This window comes from Drosophila kikkawai, chromosome 3R (assembly GCF_030179895.1).
Source record: "Drosophila kikkawai strain 14028-0561.14 chromosome 3R, DkikHiC1v2, whole genome shotgun sequence".
NCBI lineage: Eukaryota > Metazoa > Arthropoda > Insecta > Diptera > Drosophilidae > Drosophila > Drosophila kikkawai.
Window position 1 is genome coordinate 9,391,682 of NC_091731.1, and position 12,595 is coordinate 9,404,276.

The 12,595-nt window shown below is 45.2% G+C and overlaps 5 protein-coding genes and 1 pseudogene across 8 annotated transcripts; 3 read left to right on the top strand and 3 right to left on the bottom strand.

The window, feature by feature from the left end:
- Positions 1-220: 220 nt before the first annotated feature.
- On the bottom strand, positions 221-3,389 carry LOC108073297 (zinc finger protein 852). 2 transcript variants are annotated; one of them, XM_070286389.1, is made up of 6 exons: positions 3,093-3,389; positions 2,596-3,032; positions 2,401-2,535; positions 960-1,070; positions 753-882; positions 223-689 (listed from the first exon to the last, which is right to left on the bottom strand). In XM_070286389.1, the coding sequence occupies exons 1-6, from the start codon at positions 3,240-3,242 to the stop codon at positions 684-686; spliced, it is 969 nt and encodes a 322-aa protein (XP_070142490.1). In that variant the 5' UTR covers positions 3,243-3,389; the 3' UTR covers positions 223-683. The 2 variants fall into 2 exon arrangements, with proteins under 2 accessions (XP_017020345.1, XP_070142490.1); XM_017164856.2 differs by having other exon boundaries at positions 221-882.
- A 30-nt stretch (positions 3,390-3,419) lies between these two features.
- On the top strand, positions 3,420-4,641 carry LOC108073306 (zinc finger protein Paris). The gene is made up of 4 exons (XM_017164868.3): positions 3,420-3,555; positions 3,618-4,087; positions 4,144-4,278; positions 4,337-4,641. The coding sequence occupies exons 1-4, from the start codon at positions 3,430-3,432 to the stop codon at positions 4,563-4,565; spliced, it is 960 nt and encodes a 319-aa protein (XP_017020357.1). The 5' UTR covers positions 3,420-3,429; the 3' UTR covers positions 4,566-4,641.
- A 201-nt stretch (positions 4,642-4,842) lies between these two features.
- LOC108073276 (protein ARV1-like) lies at positions 4,843-5,563 on the top strand (annotated as a pseudogene).
- A 129-nt stretch (positions 5,564-5,692) lies between these two features.
- Positions 5,693-10,884, top strand: idc (identity crisis). 3 transcript variants are annotated; one of them, XM_070286388.1, is made up of 7 exons: positions 5,693-5,871; positions 5,927-6,076; positions 8,923-9,125; positions 9,183-10,141; positions 10,227-10,361; positions 10,422-10,532; positions 10,613-10,884. In XM_070286388.1, the coding sequence occupies exons 3-7, from the start codon at positions 8,955-8,957 to the stop codon at positions 10,758-10,760; spliced, it is 1,524 nt and encodes a 507-aa protein (XP_070142489.1). In that variant the 5' UTR covers positions 5,693-5,871; positions 5,927-6,076; positions 8,923-8,954; the 3' UTR covers positions 10,761-10,884. The 3 variants fall into 3 exon arrangements, with proteins under 3 accessions (XP_070142489.1, XP_070142488.1, XP_017020465.1); XM_070286387.1 differs by having other exon boundaries at positions 5,693-5,867; XM_017164976.2 differs by lacking the exons at positions 5,693-5,871; positions 5,927-6,076 and having other exon boundaries at positions 8,847-9,125.
- trem (trade embargo) lies at positions 6,179-8,276 on the bottom strand. The gene is made up of 5 exons (XM_017164844.3): positions 8,022-8,276; positions 7,134-7,963; positions 6,941-7,075; positions 6,769-6,879; positions 6,179-6,710 (listed from the first exon to the last, which is right to left on the bottom strand). The coding sequence occupies exons 1-5, from the start codon at positions 8,160-8,162 to the stop codon at positions 6,485-6,487; spliced, it is 1,443 nt and encodes a 480-aa protein (XP_017020333.1). The 5' UTR covers positions 8,163-8,276; the 3' UTR covers positions 6,179-6,484.
- On the bottom strand, positions 10,849-12,583 carry Regnase-1 (Regnase 1). The gene has a single exon (XM_017164963.3). It carries the CDS (start codon positions 12,442-12,444, stop codon positions 10,849-10,851), a length of 1,596 nt encoding a protein of 531 aa, XP_017020452.1. The 5' UTR covers positions 12,445-12,583.
- Positions 12,584-12,595: the final 12 nt, after the last annotated feature.

Consider the following 12,595-nt stretch of genomic DNA (forward strand, 5'->3'; position numbering starts at 1 on the left):
GTCGACAGTTATTTGCAAGCTCTGACTGTAACTAATTCTACAGGACAGGTCTTACGTAGGTATTTTTTTATTATAATATATTTTTTAATTAACTTATTTTTTAGTCAATATCAATGGTTTTAACTTCCAATTTTAATAAAGAATTTGAAAAACGGGAAACTAATCCGTAATATCTATCATCCCATAGAATCTGTGAACAGTTAGGAAGTTAAAATTGACTCTGGAGATTTACCTTTTTATAATTTTTGGAAATGTGAACAATGCAGTAAGCTTTTGAAGGCACTCTTGGGGCCTAGAGGATTAAGATAGGTTGCTCTTTGTCTCACACTTTCTTATTTGTATTGTATCAGCCTCACTTTCATTCGGAGTCATTGACGAATTCCACGATTGCCGGAATCTGCAACTAGAGCAGGTGTTCAGGCACTTTCTTGAGTGCGTTCAGATCACCTAAAGACGAGTGGAGACTGCAGTGATTCAGCTCACAATCCTTTCTTTTGGATATGTTTGCTAACATTGTTTCTCTTGATTGGCGTTCATCTTAAAATTTTCTTGAATTCCGTTCTACGCAGAGTACTTTTCCTTTTTTCCTCTATAGCCCCTCCGGGTCAGCTTGACTAATTTAGCGTTACGTTGGGTTTCACTGTGTCCTGGCATACACGTTACTTGCACATCTTTTCCAAAAGTCATTCCTGCAATTGCCCATTCATTCTAAATATGTTTTTAATATCCACATATATTTATTTTTGTACAACCGTTACAGTAGTGCTCGACTTGATCGTATTTAGATAGCCAGCAGTTCGGGGATCATTTAAATGCTGTTGGGTCTGCATGTGGGCTACCAGATTGTGGGTTCGAGCAAAGGTCTTGCCACAGAGTTTGCACCTAAAGAATGCAGCAACAGTTTATAGTTTAGTTTATTTGTCATTGCTCAGAGTAAAGCCTAACCTAATCGATCTTACGTGTGAGGCTTCTCGCCCGTATGCGTTTTGTAGTGCTCCTTCAAGACGCTAGAGTAAGTGAAGGTTTTGCCGCAAGTCTGACAACCATAGGGACGCTCATTTCGATGGGTTCTACAGGGGAAAGAGTTAATAAATAATGATTATCAATGTTTTTTTTAAATAAAAATATCATCCACTTGGAAAAGCATCAAATAAGAACGAATTATATTAAACGGCTACAATTTTGATGCTCTTTCAAGATAAACAATGAAATTTAGATTTTTATATACTAATTTTTAAATTTAGAGTTTTATTTAACGAAAAAAGATCGCTAAAAATTAACGTATTTCACTCAGAATTTCGTGTGTTTTTTTGGGTTCGTAGTGTTTTCGATTTATAGGATCATGTAAAATTTTTTTCAAAGAAACCTCTTAGAAAGAAGATATCACACATTGAGCGAAATTCTAAGCAAAACAAGAAAGGAAGCTAACTTCGGCACACCGAAGTTTGTATACCCTTGCAGATTGGTTTTGATGTTTATATTATAAATTTAAATGCTGAAAACACTCACAAAACAGAGTTTCATTACATTTTACTTATACTTATTATGTTTACAGTTTGACAGTTACAGTTTTACATTCCCAGCTTTACATTTTCTCCACATTTACAGATCGTTTATATGACAGCTATATGATATAGTTGTCCGATTTTCATAAAAACTTTACAAAAATTCTGAAGTAATAAAAGAAGCTTATATCTAAAAGTAGATAAGAATATGTTGAAAAACAACGAAGTTATAATTTTTTTCCTATTCTTTTTCCGATCGTTCCTATGGCAGCTATAAGATATAGTCGTCCGATTTTCATAAAATTTTTACCAAAATTCTGTAATAATATAAAATGGCTATATCTCAAAAATGATGCAAAAATATTGAAAAACAGCCAAGTTATAATTTTTTTCTCAAAATTTATCGAACATTTGTATGGGAGCTATATGATATAGTCGTCCGATCCGGCCCGTTCCGACATATATAGCAGTGAGAGTATATAGAAGACTCTTTGCTAAGTTTCATTCAGATAGCTTTAAAACTGAGGGACTAGTTTGCGTAGAAACAGACAGACGGACAGACGGACAGACGGACAGATGGACAGACGGACAGACGGACATGGCTAGATCGACTCGGCTGTTGATGCTGATCAAGAATATATATACTTTATAGGGTCGGAAACGTCTCCTTCACTGCGTTGCAAACTTCTGACTGAAATTATAATACCCTGCAAGGGTATAAAAATATGAATTAATATTTGAGCGATCAAGTCAATATAAAATTATAATTATTAATGGCAAGCAATATATATTAAAATCAATAGATAATAATTAAACATTGATTTTTATTTTTTCACTTGTAATGATTACGTGCCCTGAAAAAAAGTGGTTAAAGGATGAGAAGTTATTCACTCACCTTTCGTGCTTTACAAGGGAAGTGCGATCCGCGAAGCAACGTTGACAATATTGGCATTTGTAGGGCTTGGCTCCCGTGTGCTGGCGTATGTGGCGCATCAACTGGTAGTTGACGTGGAAGCTCTTGTGGCAGATCCTTAAAGGGGGCACAACGATTTTAATACTAGCGTCACATTAAAACAGGAAGTTTTCCTACTCGCATTCGAAAGGCCGTTCGTTGGTATGTCTTCGCATGTGCGTGTCCAAGGTGCTCTTCCTGGGATATCCGTTACCACAAATCTCGCACACATGCAGTTTGACGCTACTGATTATGGCTGGCGCAGGAACTGTTTCCACAGCCAACACCACTGGCCTCTCCTTCTCCAGCGGTGCTGCCACATCTTCGACTTGTTCGTCGTCGGCCCAAACAGCTTCATCTAGCACCTCCACCTCTAGTTGCTCCAACTGTTCTGTTGCCACAGGTGGCGGGGAAGATTCTGAAACAACCACAGCCGGCTCCTCTACATCTTTGACCACATATTCACTGAGGAAGTCATGGGAGCGCTGGCAAATCTGCCGGAATTTGTGGGCGAGGATTAGAAAGGCCTTGCACTTGAGGCAAATCCTGGTGGGCAGATGGTCCGTGCGGGTTATCTATAAGGGAAATCGAGATTTTAAAGAGATTACAGAGAAAAGTTGGACCGCTTTCTCCACCTGAATTCCACTGAAACTCTCGAGTTTCTCACAAAGTAAAGTGCCGCCGCGCTCCTTGTCGTCCGCTCGCTCGTAAATTGAGACCATTTGGGCGTCGCCATCCTGCAGGCATGTCCTGCAAACGTTCAGCATGTCCAGCTTCAGCTCCATTATTCGCTTAGTTCAGTTCATAATGCTGGGGAGACCTTTATTATTGTTATCTTTTTTGTTGCAGTTCTTCTTTTTCTTCTTCTTTTTCCGGCGACATACGGCGCCATTCGCCCCGAACGCGCTCATGTTTTGATTTCGTGTGCAGGAACTCTTCTCGAGGACAGAACTGTACTCGGATAACAGAAGGATGCATTCGCAAATGACCGACGAGAAGCTCCAGTGCCGCATCTGTCTACTGCAGCCCAAGGATGAGACCCTCATGCCCACGCAGGCGGACTTTTGCGCGCAAATCCAACGCTGCACGGGCATTCAGGTGAGCAGAAGATCTTGTGGCTTCCAAAGTCCCACTGAGAAGGCTGTCTTTGAAATCCTTAGCTGAGAGAGAACGCTGCTTGGCCCACGCGTATCTGCACGAGCTGTGCCCTGCTACTCCGAGCGGCCCTCAAATTGCGCTCCCTGTGCCAGGATGCGGAGAAGGCGTTGCAACAGCAGAAGATTGGGGAGAATGTCCCACGGCTGGAGCAGAACGAGAATGAAAGTAAGGACCTGCCCAGCAAAGAGGCTAGCTGCAGTGACAGCGAAGTGGAGTACGAGTACCTAGAGCCCTACGACTTGGAGGCGGCTGACAGTACTGATGAAATAATCAGCATAGAACCGCTGACCTCAACGCCAACATCACTCCTTGAGGAGGAATCTATTAGTCCTGCGTCAGAGCCCGACGAAGATGTTGGCCAGGCTCATGCTCCTCCGCTGGCCTGCACAGTTTGCCATAAGGTATACGCTGACTGGGTCAAGCTGGCCGCCCACCTGAAGGTCCACAACAGAGGGAAACCACATGAGTGCGAGTAAGCTGCTCTGAGTAAGAAGTCCTAGCCCTGGGAGTAATCTTTCTTTCCACTAGGATCTGCCACAAGCGCTTCCGGCAAACGCCGCAGCTGACCAGGCACATGAACACGCACACGAGGAACCGTCCCTACAAATGTGATTACTGCGATTCTAGCTTCGCAGATCCCTCCACACGCATCAAGCACCACAGGTAATGCGATTCGAATAGGCTCTCTTGGGAACCCAATGCCAATGCCACTGTATTTCAGAATCCACACCAACGAGCGTCCGTACAAGTGCAAACACTGCAGCAAGTCGTTCGCCTACTCCAATGTGCTCCGGGTGCACATAAATACGCATACGGGCGAGAGACCGTTTAGCTGCCAGCACTGCCAGCGAACCTTCTCCCAGCTGCACCACAAAAACGCCCACGAGAGGTCCCACAAGCCAAGAGTCCATGCGGAAGCCAAGACCAACTTGGTAGAACAAATAAAATAAGTTTAACACCATTTGTATAAAGTTGTTGAAGGGGGGAAATACACTACTGGCCGAAATAATAAGTACATGTGCATAAGGTTTGTTTCAAGTCCTATAAAATTTGTTAAATAAACCTAATGAAAAAATTCACTTTAATTTTAGTTTTCGTACTTATTCTAGGTAATAAGAACTGCCAAAAGGATTTTACATTTCCAATTTTAAGACAGGGATCAACTTTTTTATCCAAAAAGCATGAAAATGGGTTGGCCAAAGCCGACGTTAAAAGTACTTTGATCCGATGACCGAAAAAAGGCGATTTCTATGCATTAATGCTGTCAAGTAACTATTCAAAAAATACAGCAACACCCTAAAAACAACACATTGTGAGAAATGCCACCAGATCACGAATAAGTTCATTGAATTTGAGGAATTTATTATATTAATAGACGCCCTTTTGTTGGATTCTTTTGCCTTTCGTCACATCATAAATAATGGGGAATTTAAGATATATTGGAAAGTTTCGTTGGTGGTACTTCTATTGGAATCCTTTGCACTGTGCCGACAAAACCTTACCGATCCGTCACAAGCCGACTTGCATATCCACGAGAAAGGTTTCTATACATACACGCTTCAAAATATAGGAGACTATTTGCTCATGACTTTACTGCTGTTATTGATCACAGCTACCCTCTGCATTGAATGGATGAAGAGAATGGGCGTTCGCAACTTTACGTTAATTATTTTTAAAGTCGTTTTGATTTCTAACGTCTCAAAGTTCTTTCTTCTGCCAATACTGGTATGGCGGAGCAATACAACAGTGTTTGGGAGGAGTTGGCACCACCTCCTGGTCATGGGCCACCATCTGTGTTTACTTCTCCTCGCCTACGAGGCTGTTGGAGCAACTAGGAAGGTTTTCCGTTGGTGGGCCTACACATTGCTTGCTTGTAGTGCTTGCCTTTGTTTTAAAGGAGACAACGCGTTATTTTGTCGCTCTCCTGCTGGAAGATAATTTTACGTGAAAGCTAACATTTTAAAGGTTAAGTTATTCGAAATACATCTTAAGATCAGTACCCTTTGAATTTCTACTCATTAAAGAAATCGGTTTTTCTATGATTTAGCAAAAGTACAGACATTCTTCTAAGCCTAGAACTCTGAACTTATTAAATATTTTTCACTCTTTTGTTTTTATTTGTAAACTTAGATTAGTATCCAGTATAACCAACCTTATTTTAGGCAACTTTCGCTATTATTTTTTGGCATTTTAGTCATAAATTTGTGGCAAGTCATTACCAGAAACTCAGACCGGGTTTCCTCAGCAAATCTGTAGGTAGATGGAAACGGTCAAATTCTTAGGATTATACCCGATAATGATGTCTTTAAAGGGCCGCAATCGAAATCTTATTCGGATTCCGAAAATTGTAACATTTTCGGCCACAAAAACCATTGTTTATGAGCTTGAATCGGACTATTTGTCAACTGGAAACCCTTTTTTTTTCCCCCTCGTCTCATCATAAGCATAGGGATAGTACCGTGTGAGTATGAATTTGGCCCAGACCGTGGGCAATTCAACAAACTTTTTCCAGTCCTTCAATCAGAAACACCATACAGGACCATTTTAATTGTTATTAAATGTATGTGTGTGTGGAAAATAAGCAAAATTTAATTTTCAAGTTTTTTTTAACATAACATTATCCTTCAAGTATTGATATTTTAAAATATACGATCTTCGTAAGCTAGATTAACTACTCTTAAGACTAAGAACATCATTGATAAGAATTACTAAATACATAGATCAATATATACATATGGAGACTTTTCTTCTAAGATGTTCAAAGTAAATCTAGGTTTCAAACTGATTATAATATAAAAGCAAGGAATTTTACATTGCTTCGTCGATTGTAGTAATTAAATTTTGTTAGAAACACAATCTTAGCTTGGAACTAACTACTAAGGAACTCCGTTATCTCTTCCTTAACGAATTCATCCTCTGTATTCATTTCGACAGCTGATGCCTTCCAGTTACCGTGCTTTTCTGGCGTCTCTGTCTCCGCAGTGTTCTTCATCTCCACATCTGACGTCGACTTCCACTGACCACGGCGTTCATGCGTCACCCGATGTAAGCGCATTTTGTAGGCCTTCACAAAACCCTTTCCACAAAGATCACAACTGAAGGAGAAGAAAAGTGTTTATAAAAAGGGAATTAAGAAAGCAAGAGACAGCTTACACGTGCGGCTTCTCCCCCGTGTGGATCATCTTGTGAAACTTCAGATTGTCCGAGTACGTGAAGGTCCTTGAGCACACATCACACTCATAGGGGCGCTCCTTGGTGTGAATTCTGTAATGTAAAGACGCTATATAGGCACTTCTTCTGTAGGAAGTGTAAGCCTGATACATACCTATGATGCTTGGTCTTTGTGGAACGATCGGCAAACGCAGCTGGGCAGTAATTGCACTTGTAAGGCCGGTTCCCAGTATGGGTGTTCATGTGCCTCACCAGCTGTTGATTTTGAACAAAGCCACGACCGCAAATCCTGCAAGAGAAGTCTGTTTAAGGCGAGTCTTTTACTCCGGTATGAGGGTGCATCTTACTCGCATTCATGGGGCTTTACACCCGAGTGAAACTTCATGTGCTCGGTGAGACGGGCCTGGGTGGGATAGATATTTCCGCATACATCGCAGATGTATGTGCTGTGCTTCTCCCTTGGCTTTCGGCCCAGCTTCCGGTCAACGATGTCTCCATCGGCGGTGGATCGGCTGGCCTGGGCTAGCTTTTTTCCAGACCGCTGCCTGTTGACAGGCACTTTGGATTTGGGCTTTTCCCCGGCTACACTTTCGTTTTCATCGGAGCTAAGAACAAATTCCGTCATATTATTGTCGGGCAGTTGCTCCGTACGGATTTCTCCACTGGCTAAGCGCGTTCTAGATTCTTGATCCGTTGGCGTGGATGGCAAGGGCGAGGTATTATCGACGGGGATTATTTCATCGAATTCCTCGTACTCCGCATAGGCTTCCGTCTCCTCAATACCGGACTGTACAGTATCAAAGACAACCTCCGTGTGCTCTGCCTCGCTGCTGCCATCGTATATGATGGTTTCTTCACCCTCGGCTCCCTCCACCACGTATGTGATCATCTCCTGGGTTTCCTGTTCTTGATGAGCCTCTTCCTCCTTCAAGGCGTCATCAAGCTGGCTCGTGTCCTCCTCCCAAACCTTGAACACGTTTTCAGCAGTAAAGTCATCTGAGAGATTCTGGCTATCCGCCTCGCCGCCTGGCACATTGGTGTTCCTGGCCTCCCGGGCAAGCATGTCCATGACGTGTTGGTGGGACCGCTGACAGGTGAGCCGGAACTTATAGGACAGTCGCAGGCAGCGCATACACTTGCTGCACATCTTATCGGGGAAGTTGTCATCCTGGCTGACCTGTCGGGAGTTGATTTTTTCAAATAAAGCGTCCTCTTGGTGACCAAATCCAACTTACTGGTACCCCTGCGCAGATGTGCAGCATCTGGTCCAGGCGAGTGCTGGCCGTCTGGCTGAATATCTCGTGGAGCATCTCCTCGCCATCGCCATTCAGGCACACCCGGCACACAATCCACTTCTCGTTGGACTCTGTCTTCATTATTCGGCCGATCTGGTCTGGTCGTCGATTTGGAAATGCATAAATTCCAACAGCTGAATGCAAGCGTCCGTGGCCATTCACAGGGAATGTGTCAGTGATGGCACCAACTATCGTCGACATGTATATACATGTATGTAAAATGGTAATACTACGAAATTTTCACGTTGGAAATTGATTTTAAACCGTGATCATTATAATAAAATATATATTTTAAAATTTCAAAAATCACTTGATAATTATTTAACCTTTATTTGAATTTTTATGATAATTGATAATGATTAAAATTGAGTAATATTATAAAAAACCAATGATCAAAATAATTAAAATTTGCACAGAATCATTATTATGAGCAAAAAAATATAAATAATTCCAGACTTTTCTAAATTCTACTTATTTATTTTTTATTAATAAATAAATAAACAATAATATAGTAATTTTCTGTAATATAAAACTCCTTACATCATTTTGTAACCTAATAAATAAAAATAAGGCCATTTCTTCTTTAACTAAATAGACCAAAGATTTACATATTTTTTTGTTCTAATTATTTAATGTAGGTTTTTTTATATAGATAATTTAATTTTAACGATGTAATGTAAAAACATCGGTATTCAGCAAAATATGACATCGATATCTTATCGATAGCTCCGTGTCCAATTGCCATTCGCGTTGCAACGCCTACAGCTTGGCTCCCGACTACATTGTGTTTTTTTGGCGTCGTCTTAAAAGCGAGCGTGTTCTTTAAAATATAATATACTAGATTCCAGGAAGATCCACGTTCCGTTCGCGACAATGAGAGACTCGGCCGCACAAGCGACTGCGGCTGTGGCACCTGCGGCCACGCAGAAATGGATTGTGTGCCGGGTGTGCCTGCAGCAGCCCAAGGAGCCCATGGCCAGCATTTTCAACGACGATACGGAAAAGGACTTGACCCACATGATCCGCGAGTGCGGTGGAGTTCCCGTAAGTGTGTCCCGTTTCCGGTAAACAAGCTTATAGTTGCTCTAATTCCGTCGGCAGATAAAGAAGTTTGATCACTATCCGGACAAGATATGCGAGAAGTGCTGCAAGATGCTCAAAATGTCATTCAAGTTTCGGCAGACGTGCCAGCGGTCCTACGGCCACCTGAGGCAGTTCGTGGCCCCCGTGGAGGTGGAGCATCGACCGCCCGCAAAGAAAAGGGCAAATCAAACTTCCCATCAGGAGCAGGAAACCGAGGACATGAAGCATGAGCAGGAATTGGAGGAGGAGGAGGAGGACCTAGATGGAAGCCAATATGCCGAGGGTGAGGCTGAGGAAACGGCGGATGCCCAGGCCCACGACTACCCCGACGATCTCGAGGAAGGCATACTCGTAGAACTCGAGAAGGATCGCCTTGTGGCTGTTAAAAATGAACAGGTGGAAGAGGAGGGCATCATAGAGGAGGTTTACGACGTGTACGAGACCTACGAGGGCGACATTATAACCGAGCAGGAAATGGCCGAGCACTCGCTCTCTGGACTCTCTGCAGACATTGAATACCTGGACCACGTCGATCAGGATCAATTAACCGAGAGCGCTCACGAGGATGATCCTGACGAGGACGAATTCATACCAACAAGATCGGTTAGAGCTGCCGCCAGCAAGCGCGGGGCCATCAAGCGACGCGCCAGCCCTCGCAAGGCAGCCACGTCGTCCGCGAAAGCAGCTGCGGGAACATCCAAGGACGGTGCCCGCAGCGGCAATCCGCTGAAGATCAGGCGGGGCAACAATGATGCGGCCACCACGAAAATCGTTCTTAACGAGGACGGCATTTCGATTGGTGAACTTCTGGCGCGAAAACATGCCGGGGTCAAAACCAAGGGCGGTCACAAGATACTCGTAGGCGACAAGAAGGAGTTCAAGTACATCTGCGACGTTTGCGGCAATATGTATCCCTCGCAGAGTCGCCTGACCGAACACATCAAGGTTCACTCTGGCGTAAAGCCGCATGAGTGCGAGTAAGTGTTTGCTAGGAACTTTGTAACTTATGACTTTTTAGTAGCCAAAAGGGTAAAAATCTAAACTAAAGTTTTTACTTTACAGGATCTGTGGCCACTGCTTTGCCCAGGCTCAACAATTGGCCCGTCACATGAACACACACACGGGAAATCGGCCGTACAAGTGCAGCTACTGCCCGGCAGCCTTTGCCGACTTGTCCACCCGCAACAAGCATCACAGGTTAGCTGGTTAAACCAATTATTGTATTAACGGGATAAAACTAACATTCATGTCTGCCAGGATTCACACCAACGAGCGTCCCTACGAGTGCGATGTGTGCCACAAGACCTTTACATATACCAACACGCTGAAGTTTCACAAAATGATTCACACGGGAGAAAAGCCACATGTGTAAGTTTTTTGCTTTCTCTTTTCATAAATATTTCTAGAGGATTCTAACCTTCAATTCACCTCCCATTGGCTCTTCTTAGGTGCGAGATCTGCGGCAAGGGTTTCCCTCAGGCGTACAAGCTGCGTAACCATCGGGTCATCCATGAGCGCCGCAGTGGTCCTGGGCGGGACAACGTCGACAATCTGATGGCCTACGACACGGCCAACATTGTGGGCCTAGAGATGTAGATTTCTTTCCCAAGAGCGGAAACTCTAAATATTAATAAACACGCGTGTAATTACAGTTCTAATTGTATTGATGAAGTTTAAGTCTAGCCTAATTATGCGGAAATAAATTAAGAATAGCTGCGCAGATGGTCTTAGCGTCGGTCTCCTCGGGATACAGCTGCAGGACGGCGTGCACCTGGTGCGGCGGAAATAGACTACCCAAGTGATACCGCAGCAGACGACGCTGCTCCTCCCGGGGCAGTTGGTGTGAGCTGTGGAGTTCCTCATTGATGCGCGAATCGGAGGCGGAAAGGTGGACAAAGTTGCGAGCGGGCAGTGGCTGTACCAATCCCTGGTCTGTGACCGGGGCGGAGGGCGTGCGCGTCAGATACTGATGGTGATAGTTGGAGCTGGACGTGTTTGACTGTTGATGTTGCTGCTGCTGCTGCTGGAGAGGTGCACTGTAGGTGGGCACCAGAAGGCGATAGGCGGGCGGCGGCTGTTGGCGCTGCAGCTTCTTGTGGCGATTCGGTTGGCTGGAATCCGCCGAACCCTCGGACAGGTCCATTTGGGCCGAGAAGCCCTGGCACACCTGCTCGATGGTATTCGATTTAGTGCGTCCCAGGGGCTCCCGGCTGATGAGCGAGCTGATCTTAATGTTGTTGTTGACACCCGGACTGAGCACCTGCTGGCCCCCATTGCTGTGCAGGGGAGCGCTGTGGGAGGCCTGAAGCGGCAGGCGCTGGAGCAGCGGTCCCTGATTGTGATGCCGAAACTTGCACTTCTGCCCGTAGGTGCACTTCTTACCGTAGGGACACAGCTGCTGTGCATCCACCATTTTCTGCTGCGTCTGCGAGCAGAGGAATAGGTCCAGGTTGGGGCCCGATCTGCCCAGCGGATCGTCGGGCGGCATGAAAATGTCGTTCACAAAGGAGTACATCAGCAGGCGCTCTTGCACCACTCTCCGGAATTCGTTGCTCTCCAGGATCAGATCCCTGTAGTTGTCGTTCGACACCACAATACCGTCCGTTTCCACGGCCAGCTTGAGGATAAACCGATCGTCATAGCAGGACACACGTTTGCCGTCCAGATGTCGCGATGGCGTGAACACCAGCACGCGCTCGTGTTCCAGCTCGTAGAGCAGCTCCTGGTCGGCGATGTTGTTGTTGGCCAATTCCTTGCGCCAATTCGGCACGAAGGCAGTGATGTCGCGGTGACCCCTCTGCCGGAACCAGTCCACACAGATGCGGATGCCGCGGCAGGAGAAGACCAGGTTGTTGCCGTGCGACAGGGCCACGTTGCTGCCATCGATGACGATGTGTCGCAGGGCGGTGCTTATCGAGCCGACAGCGGGGCTGGCATTGCTGACGGAGGGGATGCTATTGGTCCCCGGATTACTGGGTCGGGGGGCGTCGGCAGTCAGCTTGATCAGCTCCGCCAGAAGCTCATTTTGCTTGGCCTCCGATCCCAGGCGGGTCAGCGCCGAGTGGATGGACTGCTCGCTGTAGCCCAGCTTCTTGGCGAACTCCAGATTCTGGCGCTCCGTCCGGTTGAGGCTGGGGCCGAGGCTTTCGTCGTCGTCGGAGCAGCTCTCCTGCTTTCTCACTGGCAACTTGTTGCTGCCTTGCTGCTGTTGTTGCTGCTGTTGTTGCTGTGGCTGATGTTTTTGCTGCTCGTGCACTTCGCAATTCATTTTGATGCGCATTTAGTTGACCAGCTGGTGGCTCTCCTGTGGCTGCTTGCTTCTGCTACTCGGCAACTCCGATTTGTTGTATTTTTAACCGTCTCTGCAACAAGTTCCGTCTATTTACATTTACAGACTTCCGTGTTGTTGTTTTTGTTGCAGGTCGCCAGAG

Excerpts from the sequence above, each read along its gene's own strand:
- LOC108073297 (XM_017164856.2), bottom strand. The coding sequence starts at position 3,242 with ATGGAGCTGAAGCTGGACATGCTGAACGTTTGCAGGACATGCCTGCAG. Across the intron at positions 3,033-3,092 it reads AGAGTTTCAGTGGAATTCAG|ATAACCCGCACGGACCATCT; the intron begins GTGGAGAAAGCG and ends TTTCCCTTATAG. Across the intron at positions 883-959 it reads ACGGGCGAGAAGCCTCACAC|GTGCAAACTCTGTGGCAAGA; the intron begins GTAAGATCGATT and ends TGCATTCTTTAG.
- LOC108073306 (XM_017164868.3), top strand. The coding sequence starts at position 3,430 with ATGCATTCGCAAATGACCGACGAGAAGCTCCAGTGCCGCATCTGTCTA. Across the intron at positions 4,088-4,143 it reads GGGAAACCACATGAGTGCGA|GATCTGCCACAAGCGCTTCC; the intron begins GTAAGCTGCTCT and ends TCTTTCCACTAG. Across the intron at positions 4,279-4,336 it reads ACACGCATCAAGCACCACAG|AATCCACACCAACGAGCGTC; the intron begins GTAATGCGATTC and ends ACTGTATTTCAG.
- trem (XM_017164844.3), bottom strand. The coding sequence starts at position 8,162 with ATGAAGACAGAGTCCAACGAGAAGTGGATTGTGTGCCGGGTGTGCCTG. Across the intron at positions 6,880-6,940 it reads ACAAAGACCAAGCATCATAG|AATTCACACCAAGGAGCGCC; the intron begins GTATGTATCAGG and ends TTTACATTACAG. Across the intron at positions 6,711-6,768 it reads ACGGGGGAGAAGCCGCACGT|TTGTGATCTTTGTGGAAAGG; the intron begins GTAAGCTGTCTC and ends CTTCTCCTTCAG.
- idc (XM_070286388.1), top strand. The coding sequence starts at position 8,955 with ATGAGAGACTCGGCCGCACAAGCGACTGCGGCTGTGGCACCTGCGGCC. Across the intron at positions 10,362-10,421 it reads ACCCGCAACAAGCATCACAG|GATTCACACCAACGAGCGTC; the intron begins GTTAGCTGGTTA and ends CATGTCTGCCAG. Across the intron at positions 10,533-10,612 it reads ACGGGAGAAAAGCCACATGT|GTGCGAGATCTGCGGCAAGG; the intron begins GTAAGTTTTTTG and ends GGCTCTTCTTAG.
- Regnase-1 (XM_017164963.3), bottom strand. The coding sequence starts at position 12,444 with ATGCGCATCAAAATGAATTGCGAAGTGCACGAGCAGCAAAAACATCAG.